Here is a 16,309-nt window from a genome sequence, read left to right on the forward strand (position 1 = left end):
GCCCCTCCTCCTCCCCGCTGACTGACAGCAGCCATGCCTCTTCCTGCCCATTACATGCTGTAATTGTTTCTTTATTTTCCTCCTGCCGGACCGGCGGTGTTACCTTCATGCGGCCCTTATGTCACCCTCTGGACCCACAGAGGACATAAGGCGGGATCAATCAGCTCACCCACAAAGCCCCAACAGTCTTTTATGGCTCACATATAATTCACCAGTCACATGTCACACTGACTAACTGGACCTTTTACCACATAAAGCTCATACAAAGGCCAGCGAGCAGAGGCGGAGCACAAGGAACTCATGGCGTCTTATGTCTAGGAACATGACTTTAACAAAACTCACTATCTTACACTGAGTGACATCCAGTTACTGTTTAGAAGGGTAGAAAAGGGGGTCAGGGTCGGGTGGGGGTGGCAGTTTATGACCTTCATCATCAGCCTCCAACCTCTGGTTGTTTACCCCAAACAATCTTGATGGTGGATGACTTCTAGGGCTCTATTTTTACAGTCCAAAGCGCACAATCTAAAGTGCGTAGTGCAAATGCATTTAGGGCGTGTCCATGTCACTTTTGCTATTTTAACAATGGAAAATAACTGTCACACACACACACACACACACACAAACAGCAGCTCTGTGAACTGTGAGGGCCAAGGGAGGGCTGAGGGAATCAATGCTCTGCACACAGCTCTGCCAAGAAATGGCACAAATCACAACGTTAGACATCTTTTATGTTTTGTTATGATTATGAGACGTGCAAATAAATGTTCGGTTCATTATGAAACTGTGGATAAATGTAGTTTAGGTGATGAATGGGAAACAGTGTGGCACTCTCTTCTTGTGTGTAACAGGCAGAGTGTAAGAGTGTATGCGCTCTGTGCGCCCGTGTATCTTGGCACATTTTAGTCTCTTGACAATGTGTCCTTAACATAACAGTGAAATACTGTACCACTGACTTCAGACCAAGTCTTTGTTGGTCAATTGCGCATTGCCTTTCATTGTCTCAAGATAGCAATGCGCTACCAATACTCCTGACCATACACCTCATTTAAAGACCAACACGCCCATGGGCGCTCAGATGGGCGCAAGTGTATTTGCCATTTAAACAACGTGAGCGCTGGACGGGAAAACGACCATGTGGGTCTGAAACTAGCAAAGACACTTGTGTATGATAGAGCTCTAAGAGTTAATAACGTGCTCAGTCCAGCTAGCATTCACATGAGATATTCTAATCAGACAAATATTCACATATCTTTTGTTAAAAAATCTTCAAAATAAAAGAAGCACCAAACTATGGTGTATTTCACTGCATTCCTTTCAATAAGCATTGCAGAGCGTATGGGCATAGTTATAGCACAGGTTTATGTTGTGGCTAAAGTTGCTTATAGTTATAAATGTGACAGAATATGACTTTCATATTTCAAAAGCTAAAGCCTGACATTCTTTGTGTAACAACCTTCAGATTTATATAAGAGGGTGTAATATGATGAGTTATGAAACATAAGTCACTAATTCAAAAACTAATTTACTAACTAAATCACAAAACTAAAAACTAATTACAAATTCAACTGAATGATAATATTTAAAGCTGCGTTCATTGTTTTTTTTTCCAGTATTTGGTGGCAGCAAAAGAAGCTAAAAACCCAACACTGATATATTATCACCTCATAGCGAACGTGTTAGCAAACACTTTTTTGGTCTTGAGTCACTCACATAAATATATGTATAACTCTTTAACATTTAGATTTTTTATTTTCCTATGTCTGTCTGCAGTTTGGTGCTGGGCTTCCAGTGTATGGAGTTGCTTCACTTAAAATAGCTGCCTGTTGCCGCGCGAGACATGGTGGTCTGGAGTGAAACTCGCAGGCTGGGGTCACAAAACAACCAGCTAGGTCACTGCAAGTGAGCCTGTCAGAACACGTGAGCCCATTCACACTATACAGAGTCATTTCATCTGTTGTTGATAGAAAATATTTTGCCGTCATGTGGAATAAACGTGAGCTCAAGGGAAAGCACACAGGTATCATTATGAGAGGCTTTTGTTTGAGTTTTGATTGAATGTTTCCTCTTTCTTTAGTTACTTTTTTCACCAGGTGTGTAGATCCAGATGTTGCAGCTAAGCAGGAACAGTATGTTGGTCACATGTAATAACCTTATCTTATTATTGTATCTCATCTGAATTGAGACAGGTAGTCTGTGGATGGAAACTGCTCCCATTTAAATACTGATTCACATCAAAACCATGAATTAGCCTTTGTCATTTATGGACATAGTGCAGTGATTCCAAACTTCCGCAAAGCAACGCTAGATGGCAACATTACAACAGGACCTCAACAGCACGTACACTTTCTTTTATTCTTATACTGTGACTGGTGTTTTCTTGTGTTTACTTTGTTTATAAAAGCGAGATTTGTCCTGCAAACATAAACAGTGGGTTGGTGGGTTTACCGCCCCTTCATTCCTCTTGACATTTAGCTATAAAAAAAAAAGAATGGAGTCATTCAGGAAAAAGACAACTTAGGAAAGGCCAACGCCACGTCTAAGCCCAGCTAACATCTTGACAGGCTGCACTGTCCTTGACAAGTGTGGGCCTGCAGCTCTCACCTCCCATTTGCTGTCCTGGGTTCTCCTCTTGAGCTGGATGTTCCAGTTCTCGGCGTCCACCTCGGCGCAGTGAGCGATAGTCATGGCCACTGGGCAGAAGAGGTCCAGACCCGGAGGACCGTACGTCACCTCTGGGCCCAGGAGGATTTCACAGCCTTCCAGTGTTTGGACACTAAACACACCATGACACACACACACACACACACACACACACACGGAAAGATACAAGAAAAGAAGTTGAAGTCGTGCAGAGAAAAGATGCAGCCTGTTTTTAAATGTGGAGACACGTCAGCACACCGACTCTGTAATCCTGCAATTGTGTCTTTTGACGGACGCTTTGATTCGAAGTGCGTCATGAATGTATTTTTTTTTTCATTGCAGGTAGGAGTTGTTTGCACAGCTGTCCTCTTATTTTAAACATGTATACAATAATTTGCTACGCTGCAAGACTGAAAGGTGAAATGCTTTAACCAGTTGTGGACTTTTATTTTTTGAATCTGACCGGCATGATCCGTGATAAAAATAAACTCTCAAACACAAAGGTGAAGCAGCTCGGTTACATCGCACCTGGTGTTGTACATGGCAGCACTATTCTCACTGTGCAGCATCTGTGATCTTCACACGACTTTCCATATCCAACCTTCTCTATTTATCATCTCAGAGCCATTAGATGTGCTTAACATCTCTCTTTGAGCCTCTGCTGCTGCATGAAAAACAACAAACTAATGAGCGGAGCTTATGAAAAGAGGTGGGCTGCGAGGAAAACATGCCTGCGGGCTCACACTTCCAGGTCTGCCTTCCTGTGAGCGCCAGTGTTGTGGACTCCTGCTCCTCAAGATCAAGTTATTGCTACACAGCCGTGCTGCTGGAATTTGTTCCAGCACAGGTGAAAAAGTCACTGTGATTTGCTGGCGAGTTGGAGTGTGCTCATTAAAAGCAGCTTACAGCAAACAAGTCTCGCCAGTGAATGGTGGCAGAGGCAGCGGCTGCAGTTGGATTTTAGAAGAAAGGGCAGGTAAGGTTCACGACACGAGAGAGAGCGACACCTTTAGAAACTTTTTTGAGTTTGTTACAGTCATCACAGATCTTAGAGTGTTGATTCGTTAAGATTTCCTCCCTCCCTCCTCGCACTGGAAGAAGCAGCTTTAAAGTACAGCACGCTAAACAATGACATGAATGAGAAGGACTGCATTATGGTGTTCTATCTAGTGGATTAGCCACACAATCTGCTGTTAAATAGAGCAAAAGAATAATTAAACAATTAAAAAGAGGAATTCTAGTTTTTAGGTCAATTTGTTGTGTTTTTGTCAGGTATGATAGCACTGAATGCACCAAAGAAACAGCTGAGATCTGGAAATACAGTGACTGCAGAATTTGAAAGGGCAAGAATTGGCAGCAGTCATGAGATCATACAGGTCGTCAACAGTTTAGTCAGATTATGTAAAGCATTTTACTTAGAGCACTGATTAAAAAAAAAAAAAAACAGAACCCTGTAGTTTTTTTCAGTGAGACCACTGAGTTGGCAAAGAGGGATCCTCGCAGAGGGAGAAATCGGTTTTACAGACTTCTACAGAATTCTTGTCTTTAGTAGTTGAAGCAGTGCAGAGATAGACAGGAAACAAGGACAGTGAGAGAGGTGTAAGATAACATGGCTCCTTGGCTGGAATCGAATCACGGATGTTGCAGTGATATGGTACGCAGTTTAACCGTTAGCCTGTTGGGGCATCCAACCTTCCAAAAATGTTTAACTTAGCTCAACCTTTAGCAAAATGCAAAGCACATACTCCAGCAAAGCACTTCAATGGCCACTCAAAGCACATATTCTTAGTAGAATACTGTGTATTGCAAATGTTGTTGATTTATTTGCCTCTATTCAGTTATATGTATCTCTAATTTAATTATTACTTCTAAATTGTGACTGTCTTGCATTTGTCTTTTATTGTCAGGAACTTTGTGATATATATTTAAGAAATGTGCTGTTTAAATAAATTGTTTCCTCAAACTGTCCTTGGATTGTACTTCAGTGTTATCTCAAGCATTGTGACTCCACCAATGCAGCCCCTTTGGTTTTTAGCCATGCTAGCAGTGCAGCACTGTTGGGTCTGAGCTCTGCCTCACAGGCAAGACACCATATTTTGGGCCTTCGGTTGTCTATCAATGTATTGGCTAAATTATAAGGCATAAATTAAGAAATTATTAATATTGAATTATTATTATATTGAATTAAATAATAACTTTAGGCAAAATAGCCAATATTGGTTCAGTCTCAAATTATTATTATTAATCTGGAACCCTCATTAATAATTAATTTAAGAACTACAACCAAATTACCATATCCACAGTAAGTTAAAGTTGAATGATTGGAGTTCTACTGAGTAGAGGTTGGCAGTATTCACACTTGTGCAACATTAAACACACCGGTGATTATACTTAGACATTTATTTACAATAGGACAGAGAAAAACACAATGTCTAATCTACAGTATATACAGGTGTGTGTGTGTGTATGTGTGTGTGTGTGTATGGGGGTGTCTGTGGGGACACGGACAAAGGCAAGATTCGCCGATTCAAAGTGGTCACTATGACCACATGGCCACATGGCCTGAACTTTTATTTCCAGGTACTTTTCTTCAGGAACTAAAAGGTTCCTGTGGCCGATTGTTGTCTGTGTTTCCACCACGGCTTATAAATCCCAGGAAGATTATGCAAAATTATTACTTGACATTACATTAATCACAGCACTTTGAGGACATAACATGAACGCAAATACGGGACAAATTGCATCCCGTATATTCAACACAGGACGCAGCATTTTATTTTCAAATACACGACAATCCCATATTATATGTGACGGGTGGCAACCCTAGCATCTCTGGCTGTTGTGGTCCTTTAGTTTTTTGAAGTCCTGTTTCAGTTTTTTTACCTTCTCCCGGACCTGTTTCACGGTGTGGAAAAAGTGTTTCCTCGCTCGGTGCTCACTCGGGACTTTTAAACATCGCGGGTGAAATAAAATGCAGCGAGTATTAACTAGTCAGAAATGTTCAGCACTGCAGACCACACCCCCCAAAGTTCCTGAACCTTTGGAAAGTACTACCTCCCGACCGGGTACCTTTTTGGGGGTTACCCCAGAAATAAATTTAGACCCTTTATTTAGGCCAAGTCAGTTAACGTTACCCAGTCCTTGGAACAAACAAAGAGGTCCTTTCCAATGTTGTTGAAGTGTCCAGTGAGTTGGGAGGCTTCCTGGTGTAGTAAAGTCCTGTCTGGCTGTGTGGCTTCAGCTGTTTTCTCCTCTGTTCTTCTCACAGAGTTAGCTGTTCCATGCTAACTCTGCTGTGGCTCCTGTTGCTTGGGAATCAGCTGGCTGACCTCGTGTTGTAGCTGCTGATTCTGAATAAAACTTGGTTCATTCTCAGTAATTCCTAAGCAGGTTGCTGATGTTGAGGAGAAGAGTGGTGAGGTCTGCTGTGAGCAGGCCAGCAAGGGAGCTGTTGTCTCAGGTAGCAGGGCCGACCTGGGCTGGGAGCATTGTTGCTTGTTAGAAAGCCAAGAGGGGAGAGGAGCTGCTGCTCCTGAACAAGCCAAGGAGAGTTATTAAGTTCACTATTAATGAGAGTTCCAGATTAATAGTAATGATTTGAGACTGAACCAATACTGGCTATTTCGCCTATGTTTTTTTTAGGCTGGTGCCCCCGAGGACTTTAATTCAGTTATTATTCAATATTAATATTTTTAATATTTTCTTAATTTATGATAGCCAATAAATTGCTGGACAACTGAAGGTCCAACATATGGTGTCCCGCTCATGAGGCAGAGCTCAGACCCAACAGCACTATGGACTGCATTGTCAGACTCTTGGTTGGTTGGTCAGTCCATCACTTTGGTCCGACTAGAGGACGTATCAGAACAGTCAGCGTTGTTATTTGTTTATGTTGTTGTCGTTGTCGTTGATGTTGCTTGTAACTGGCTGTGGCTGACACAGTGTAAGTGGCTGTGCTACTGCAAACTCTCCCTGTATGGACAAGGCTTTGGTGAACGGTGAACGAGCAGTGTGTAACCAGATGGTTAGCATTAGAGGAAGCATGGGAGAGACTCAGCCATGTTTGAGCCTCAGTCAGACCCAGACTCAGATGAGGAGTCTGTTGAGACAAGATTCAGTGACTAGCAGACGGATCAGAACAGTTAGTGTAGTTAGCATCTTTTATTTGTTTGTGTTGTTTGTTAGCTTGTAACTGGCAGTGGCTGACACAGTGTTAGTGGTTGTGCTAATACAAACTCTCGCTCTCTGTACTGACAAGATTTCAGGTTTGTTTAGCCCCGCCCACCATCCCCACACTGACAGGATTGGTTTCTTAGGTTTGTGACTTATGACAGGTTTCTTATGAGACTGTCATTGGTTCACTACAGTTCAAAGGTGCAAATACCTATTCACTCATGATATGTCTTGTATTATATAAAAAACATCATATGGATGTTGAAAAAGTTGAAAACTTGATTTTCATTGGAGAGGGTCTTTAACAACAAAATATTTAAAGAATTTTAGCCTTCACCTTCATTTCTCCTCTGCTAAGTTTGGATGTACTGGAGTTTGGTTCTTTGACTGTCTGTCTTCACTTTTCTTCCCTCATGGGTGTCTATCTAATTATGTTGACGTATTCCCCGATCTAAAAGCCATAACTACAAAAATAAGATACACGTTTCAGTCGACCAGAATTAACCTTCAACGTACAATACATTCTAATTTGCATGAATACCACTGTCCACATTCTCAATGCTAATAAAACCCAACACCATGTATCAACGGCCCCAATCTCTCACTCACTCCAACCCCCTGGAGCTGAGAGTTTGCTCATTGCAGACTTTTCTATAGAAAAAGAAAAAGTTGACTCATGTCACTGTGCAGTTCACTGGGTAGAGCATCACATCAACACCACAGCAGTTAGAGGTTTGTTTCCCACTGAGAGAAGCCATGCAACAATTGTATGCTTTAACTGCGCTGCTTTGGGATGAAAGAGTTGCTTTAAATGGCATATTATTTACCACACAACAACAGTTTATTTGCAGTGCAATGATTCATACAGACTTAATTATCTTAACAGCCTCGAAAATGATACTTCAACTTTATTCATTTATTTTTGACACCCGCCCACAACTCTGGGAAACTTTTTTTTTTTTATAAAGAAACGTGAGCTTCTGAACAGCAGCTTATCTGAATGAAAGGCTGCTTCTGTTTTATTGGCACACCTTCATGGTAAATGCTCTCCCTGGCTGAGACACGCACTCCAGACTTCCCAATCACTGCCTCAACATCTGACTGGGAGAGGGTGGGTGCGGGTGTACTTATTGTCTCTGGCTATCAGGCCTTGCAGGTACCATCACAATGCACAACAATCTCGCCCTCTTCCTTATGTCTCTTAGCTCAGCTCAGTTTTTCTGTTATGTCAACAGCAGCCCTGCTCTTGACTGGTCCCGAGAGAGCTCTCGATCCCTCAGCCAACAGCGCTGAGCCTGATCACACATTTAATGCAAAGTGTAGGCAAGGAGCAGATTACCTGCTCCTTAAGTAGCCTGCAGCTCGGGCCTGAGAGTCCGGCAGCAACCTTAAAGAAGCGGCAGAGTCTGGCGGTCTCTTTTCTCAATTCCACTTGTCATCACGATGAAGGGCTGTACGGCAGCTTCTTAAGCCCCTAGATGAGGTGCATTATTTAAAGTGAGCGATGACTCACTGCTCAGGGACCTGGGAAGCCGTGCAATATGGCAGATTGGGCCAAGAGAGGAGACGGGCGAGCTTAATAAATGCACACATTAGCATGCTCCATTAGCTTCACCTTTATTTGCTTGTAGTCTCCCACCTGTTTGTCCCACTGTGCTTTTATCCATTTTTAAGTTGATGCAGACACCTTATGTGGTGCGTGGATACATTAATCAAACAGGCATCTAGAGGTGAAGCCTGGTGCATCGATGCAATATCCAGCAAAGACGTGCACTTTTAGCTCTCCTGCTGTCAGCGTCCATAACGTCTCTCTTCTGCTGCTCTCTCCTTTTAGCCGCTGAAGTCTTTACTGCAGAGCATCCATCAAAACAACTTCAGTAATCAAGGACTGACAAATGAGTTGAGTGAAAGTACAGCTCTGTAAAACATTAACAAATCTAATCCCCCATCTATGTAAAAAAACATAACAAGGCGAAGTGGCTTGATTTTTAAAATACCATCTTAATGACTATTCAACAAACTTTGATACCACTTTATTTCTATTGTCAGAGCTTGGTGAACCATAACCAACTTGACTGGGAAAATGAGGGTAACCAACAAAGCTCATCAACTGAAACAGCTCACCATGCTATTTGATGTGAAATGTCTTATTATTGTGTATTTTTCTTTGCTTTTGTACAGTGATTCCTGAATCACATCCAGCATGTTATAGTTACTAAAGGGGCCGACCTCTGGCTGGTATTAGACAACTATTTGATTATTGACTTGTGGTTTAACTGCTGTTTCAAAGGCCTTTCCATTCTGACTGCAACAGAATCATCAGTAGTATAGTAGTGTATAGTAGTGTCAATGCACTATACACTCAGCTTGTCATTGCAACTTATCAGGCTCATTGTTATTGGTAATGAGTTCATCAAAGGAAACCGAACACCAAAGAGTCAATTGTTCACCCTTCGGTGTCTGTTCTACTTGTTTGGATAGAGTCAATAAAGGGCAGAGATGTGTGTGTATGGATGTTAGCTGAATCATGGGTCTATTTCAGCAGAAAATGGAAAAAGATGAGGACCATGCTGAAAATCGATGTCCAGTTTACTCCTTATCCCTTCAAAAACAAACTGTACTTTTTCAAGTTTTTAAAGGCTTAGCTGATATTTCCTTCAAAATAAAGGAATAAAGCCTTTAAATATATCATTAATACAGGCTTTATTTTGAAAATATTGTTGATTTTAGTCCTGGGGCTTTAGGCACTGCAATGCTACTTGATGTTGGGCAGCTGGCCTGTGTGTTTACACTTGTAATGTAAGATATATCAACAACCTTCCAGATTTCCATGAAATATAAAATATTCATGGTCCTCAGAGGATGACTCCTAATGATTTCGGTGATCCCTTGGCCAATATTGATTGGCCATAGTACATCACAATCTATTCTGTCACATTCCAATTCTGTATACCCTATAAGCTTTTCTCTAGCATCATTCTAAAATGTAAAGTTTTGGGAAAACAAATCAAAAGCTAAAGCTTTTATTTCCATGTTGGGCTTTGAATTATCATGCCCAGGTTGAATCCAAATGTCTTTCCTGATTTTTCCTATAATGCCATCATCAGGTCAAAATCCCTCTTAGTACAGGGACATATCAAAATCTAATTAGCCAGGAGAAAATATCTTTAGTAATGTGTATTTTCTGTTTCTTCTGCGGATTGGTAAGGAATATATTTTTCTGTGGTTCACAGTGCAAGCCTATTAACGAGTAACATTAATGTACTTCCTCTGTTAAAATATGATGCTGAAGGGATGACAGTGTGTGTGACATATAATCATGGTATTTGTCAAAATACAGGTGTATGCATCTATTATGCCATAAATTCTTCAATGACAGTTATTACTGAAATACAGGCCAAGTCTCAAATAATGCTTCTCTTTTTAACAGTGTAAGTGACCTTTAGCATGGCTCAGTTTATTCATTTATAGTTGTTATATAGATATATTATTAAGGCTGGAGCTTTTATTTTGAAGTAGGTCTCAAAAAAGTGACAGGTGTCAGCAGAGTAAAAGTGTTCAAAGGTCCAAACAAAGGGAAATGTCACACTTTTAAACTTTTTGTTTGTTTAGAACCACAAGGTCTGTCAGTATTTTGTTTCAAACTGAGTAACATTATGCTTTTTTTTTTTAAAATGAGCACGTGTGAGCTAGCAAGACTGCTATATTAGTTTAGTGCATGGCAAGTGTGTTGTACTTGACACCCAGTAATTATTATGTGGCTCAGTGAAAGTTGCTATTGTTAAGAAGTGGTGTGTTTTCAGTAACTGCAGTAGCATATATAAGGTAAAGCTACATTTCGTATGTGATTTTGCACCAACTATTTTCTATGTTAATTGAAAGTAAAAGGGTGAACAAATGTTTAAGGTGAATATGCTGACCTGTAGCATTATATCAGAGATTTGTCATTGAATTAAAAAGAGTTCAAATGTATGACATATGTAAGGCTGCGAAAGGATGGTAATATTGGTTTGTGTTTTTCATCTGAATTCTACAACTTTTTGTTTATGGTATGTTTATGGTGTGTTCAGGGTGTGTTCACAGTGTGTTCATGGAGCTACAGTAGGTCTACTATGTATTTGCTGATCAATAAAGTTCTTGTGAACCCTTTTTTAATCACTGTTAAGATACTTACAATGAAACAACCCATTTCCTGAAAATATTTCACTTTATAAACCTACCAAGAAAGGAAGATATACTCTTTGAGGTGATGGAAACCTTTTAATGTGAAAAATTTGCACAGGAAATGTTGAAGTTCTGCTGCTATCAAAGCAGCTAATCAGCTTTAAAAAGAACAGCAAAGTGGAACCAAATACATGAGTGAATAAAAATAATATTGATGTCTTTTGAAAAACTCTAGAAACCGAGTGGTCAGTATGATATGTTGACTCTATTAGATATGGGTTCTTTGTGTATTTGAGTTGAATAAAGGTCAAGGCCACTGAATCAGAATTTATGGGAAGCATAATTTTTGAGATTTCAAATTTCTTTCACAGGTTGTTTGCAATAATTAACATAACATTAACATAAATATATAGTTACCACAGTAAAATCATGATTGTGATTAGTTAAGTTTGACAAAAGTGCTACTTGGCTATTACATTTCAGTTATTCACACAGAATGTCAAAACTAAGACTGAAACAATGTCCCCTATAAGCCATACAGCATATAACAGGCAGGGGGGGTGGGGGGTGGAGGGGTGACATTGTCCTCATCGTACTGTAGATGGATGGATGAATTATTCTGCCTGTGAGGCAGGGAAACATTTCAGACCAAGATAGATGTCAGTTTGAAGTTTGACGGCACTTATTTCTAAAGCGTAATGTCACCTTGGCGGGGACATGGAGTTGTGTGCTCTGGACTGAAACCTGGACTGAGTGTTGCGTCCATCCAGAGATCTGTGCTGTGAGATCTATGGACCATGAGACCTGCGGCTTAGAGCAGGAGCTGCCATGGCTCGCCATCCAGAAAAACAGATCAGCTGGGTTAGCCACTGTGGGGCTGCCTGACTAGAGGGCTGGGCATCCGAGCAGGAAGCCATGTCACACCTACGCACTGGTGCACTTCTGCTGACAACCATGTATATTAGATTATCATTTTAGCCCCCAAACTCTATAAAACTGATCCTGCAAAGCACTGTGTGACTTCCAAGAGTTTCCTTCTTCAGATGTATGAAACAAAACTGAACTAGGACTGTCTAGACAACAATAAATAATGTTCAATTGGGCCTCATTCATAAAGCAGACATATGAAATCATCATTTCATCATTAAAAGCACTTTTCCTACCAGGACAAAGCTGTTTCTGCCTCAGTAGGTTGAGGGATTTATCTTACAATACAAAGCGTTCATATAACCTCAGCAGCAAAGGGAATATGTCTGACCTAAGCAAAACTGCGCCTTCAAAAGATTTAGATGAGCCTTTGAAAAGCTTCAAGAACACATCTTTAAAAAAAAAAAAAAAAAAAAAAAAAAAAAAACCTTTAATGGAATTCTATCAGGGTGTGGAGAAGTAGGTTGGACAGGGATTGGGGCTGGACACTGCGGCGGGAAATAAAGGATACAATTCTTTGCATGTCCCCTGGCCTGCTATGATGTCAACAGTGATTGACAGCTGGCGAGATGACAAGCACAACATACCACAGGCAGAAATATGGGTGTCTACAGTAAACATCTCTCTGCTCACACAGAGCAACGGCAAAAAATAAGCACTTCAAAAAGCACGGCCGTGGCCGGAACCAAATACTGTCGGGGAGGAACCTGAAATATTTCACTGCGCTTCAAAGGCTGATAAACCAGCAGCAGAAACCAGGGACTTTCTGCTTGCAGGTAGGAATCTATAAAAGGAGAGGAAGACAGCTCCAGACCTTTACAAAGATGTCAACAAATTCACATGCAATATACATTTCAACAAGACTGCAGAAGGAGAATTTGTTCTCAGTGATTCATGGGTCTTTATCTGCTGCAGCATATTGTAACCCTGTCGAGAACAAAGAAGAGCTGCTCTGCCTTCTTTGAGGTCAGTGCAACATGTATAATTCTTTAAAAGGAAAATTGCTTGCTTTTTATAAGCGACCTCAAATAAAAGAAATGACAGGATAGGTGTACCTCACTCTTGCCGCGGCTGTTTGCATGTTATTATCTCAGTGCCCCGTCGAGTCGATCTACCCTGTCATTTTTACCACTGATGTGTGTATTCTGAGGGGGTCTCCTTGCTTTTGTGACTTTGTCGAAGCAGAACATTGCAGATAAACAGTGACACTTCAGAAGAAACTGGAAACCCTCGTGGCTATCCGCGAGGAAGAATGTGCAAGAACCCCCCCGGAGAGAGGCTCAGTCCATCCAAGGGTCATTACCTAGCTGTGATCAGAATTCATAATGTGCGTACTGCCAAGATGAAAGGCCTCGGGAGACGTCTGCGCCTTCTATTCCGCTGTGCATGTCCATCAGCGCACCACGCTCCATTCATCACCGCATTCATCATCGTTTAAACAAGCTTCCCGGGTCGTGACTCTCTCCCAGAGCACCACATTGTTGACACCGAGAGGAGTATATAACTACATATTGACTCTCGGCAGAGCGGTGAGGACAAAAAAAAAAGAGATTGGAGGATTGGAGGTTTGACTTTGCTTCCTACGAGTCAGTTGGCTAAATGAAGGACTCTATTGCAGAGCCCCCCTGGGTCGCACGGCGTGAACTTGAGTTTTTCCCCTGCAGCAGCTGGGACATCAAAGCCCAGACTACCACCTGTGAGGGGCTTCTGGAAATGAACACCCATATCGTGACACCTAGAGGACTCCTATAGGGAGCGGGAGGTAGGGCTGCACTGCTCGCTGGGCCCCATCTGTCACGCAGCCAGCCGGTAAACACAGACATGTGGGGATGGCCGTGGGGAGGGTCACACACATCTACCCTCTGTATGTCTGCCTGCATTACTGCCCAGTGCATTTATTTATGTGTTTGTTTATTTGGAGGATGACACTGATGATGACCACATTAAAACTGTCTGATAGTTCATCTTCTTTACCGGTTTCATTGCTAAAACTGCTGCTGTGCTAACATTAATAACAATACTAATAACAGTGCCGGGCAGTTAACTGAAAAAGCATCCAAACCGACATTTAGAACCTCTCACCGACTTAATTTCCCTCATTAATTCAGTAAATACTTTCCCTGTTGCCGCGTTCGTTAACTGTCTCCTTAAAGAAACGCTGCCTCGTGTTCAGTCACGTGCCTCCGCCCCGTTCAACTACCGGCTAAATTCACTCGAAGCAAAGCTGCCGATACGGATGACAAGAGCACAAACACCGAGTCTCAGGTTATGTCCACACTACTACCATTTACTTTTGAAACGCACCACTTTTACTACATTGACATCTGGCGTCCACTGCTACTACCACAAGTTTTCGAGACACTAAAACTGAGACCTTTGGAAACGATGACGCAGACACCCGCCTGCACCTCCCTCGAAAAAAACACAAAAGAGAGAGGCCGATAAGCACCAAAGTCATTGATCAATAATCAAACTCGAGGTTAAAATGTTAAGATATTTGCGTGATATTGATTTGAAGTATAGCAGAGGAACTTTCGATTCGACTTATCAGTCATTCTGTCCATCTGAGATTGAAGCTACAACAACCAATGCTGTACAACTTTACTTCATAGGTGACTTAAACGATAAATGTCAATGGTTATGGATATTTTGTTGATATAATAGTACAATAAACAGCTAATCATATTGAAACTAAAGGGCTGTAGTTTAAATTACAGGCTGAAAAGACACTAACATTAAATCCTCTAATTTATCTTTTAAGCTCCAAAATCTTTTTTATTTCGTATTTGGAGGAAAGACGAGAGTGAAGTGGCCATGATAAGAAAAACAGAGGCTGAATAAACCCAACACAGCACACGCAACCAAAAACATTTCTTTGACATCAGTGCGCTTAAATCTAATTGTGTGGTAATTAAACCACCAATGATAGAGCGTATTAAACTTGTAACTCCTTAATCTGCTTTAGTAGGACAAGCATCGCCGTAATGGACGTAACGAGGACAGCAGAGAAATAATTAGAGAGGAGCAGGACGGGGAGGACAGAGGATGGAGAGTCAAGGGACGTGGATGATAAGATGGAGGGAGACTGACAGACAGACAGACAGATGCTCGAGATGATATTTGAGTAAACTCTGGCCTCACCTTGCCTCTCCCTGATTGATCACCATGTACATCTCCCAGGACATATTCTCAGCCACAGCTCCATGAGGCACCAGCAGGCTGACCCCTGGAAAAAAAAAAACACACACACAAGTATGTCAACAGCAGCCTGACAGCGTGGGCAAAACAAGGGTTTACAGCATGTTGTAGCTGCATGCGGGGGTTATGGGAATATTTACGTGAGCTTCATTTGACTTGAATGAGCTGTGGGACATCAAAGAATAAAGTGAAACTAACAAGTGTCTAAATAAAATATCATAATATGACTTTAACTAGAAACATAATGAATTTTAATGTGATTATTATGAAACAACAGTTATTTTAGCACATGCAAACACTGATCACGTGTCAGGAATATATCATAGGGTGAAGGAGAGTGTAGTTGAGATATTTACATAGGACTTGGCTCACTCATGCACATTGCTATGGGCTCCGCTAACTGCAATGTTTGTTTAAGGTCGGGTACGCACATAACTCTGAATCTCCTTCAAAACAAAATACAATATTCATAGTTCGTCTTTGTCTTTCAAAACCAATACGTGGGCACACTGTCACTGTATTTGATTTGATTATATTTGTGCATAATGTTGTTAATGTGCCTTTACTTGGACAATATGATACGTCCTCCATATTTTTCCCTGATTATCGATGGACAATAGCTTAACATGTTTGAGCTGCTTATACGGACACTTAAGAGACTTTAAAACGACGGAGAGATGTGTGTTTGAGCTTTTATGTTATTTTGGTGTTGGTGTCTTCCGACGTTGTCTAAAGAGAGAGAAAAAGAGAAAATAAAACCGACAGCTGTATGAAGTGTGGCCATTATTTGTTGGATCAGTGTAGCCACACAGGGGAAGTTATGTTTCTGAGCCAAGCTAACGTTGAGGATTAGAACTAGCAGACAAGACAGAATCTGAAACGAACAAACATCCAAATCTATCCCAGTCAAGCTTCACCTGATCAGCCTGGACAGGAATAAATGGCTACAGAAAATAGATGAATGACTCAACATTTGATATGAATTATTCTGCAACCACTGTCTGTCTGAATCAGGCACTTTGAACAATAAGAATTAAAACAATCTCTGTATTTATTCCAGATCTCGCAGCCAGCAGCATTTACAAAACTTCTGATTATACAACACCCTTCAAGAAGTAAGTGGTGAGTTTTTTTTTTTTTTTTGCTCTGCGTCAACACAGCAACACTGGCCCACTACTTTTCATCAGCACTGCCTGACACTATTCAT

At 41.2% G+C, this 16,309-nt stretch overlaps 1 protein-coding gene across 1 annotated transcript in view; it reads right to left on the reverse strand.

The window, feature by feature from the left end:
• The window catches only part of unc5d (unc-5 netrin receptor D), a 113,227-nt gene that overhangs the window by 24,082 nt on the left and 72,836 nt on the right, over positions 1-16,309 (reverse strand). Inside the window, exons 11-12 of the mRNA XM_022752957.1 lie at positions 15,046-15,130; positions 2,602-2,773 (exon numbers count right to left, since the gene is read on the reverse strand). Coding sequence (XP_022608678.1) covers positions 2,602-2,773; positions 15,046-15,130 — 257 coding nt within the window. The remainder of the gene's footprint in view (positions 1-2,601; positions 2,774-15,045; positions 15,131-16,309) is intronic.

The sequence above is a fragment of the Seriola dumerili genome, unplaced genomic scaffold (assembly GCF_002260705.1).
Source record: "Seriola dumerili isolate Sdu_G_001 unplaced genomic scaffold, Sdu_1.0 BDQW01000017.1, whole genome shotgun sequence".
Taxonomy (NCBI): Eukaryota; Metazoa; Chordata; class Actinopteri; order Carangiformes; family Carangidae; genus Seriola; species Seriola dumerili.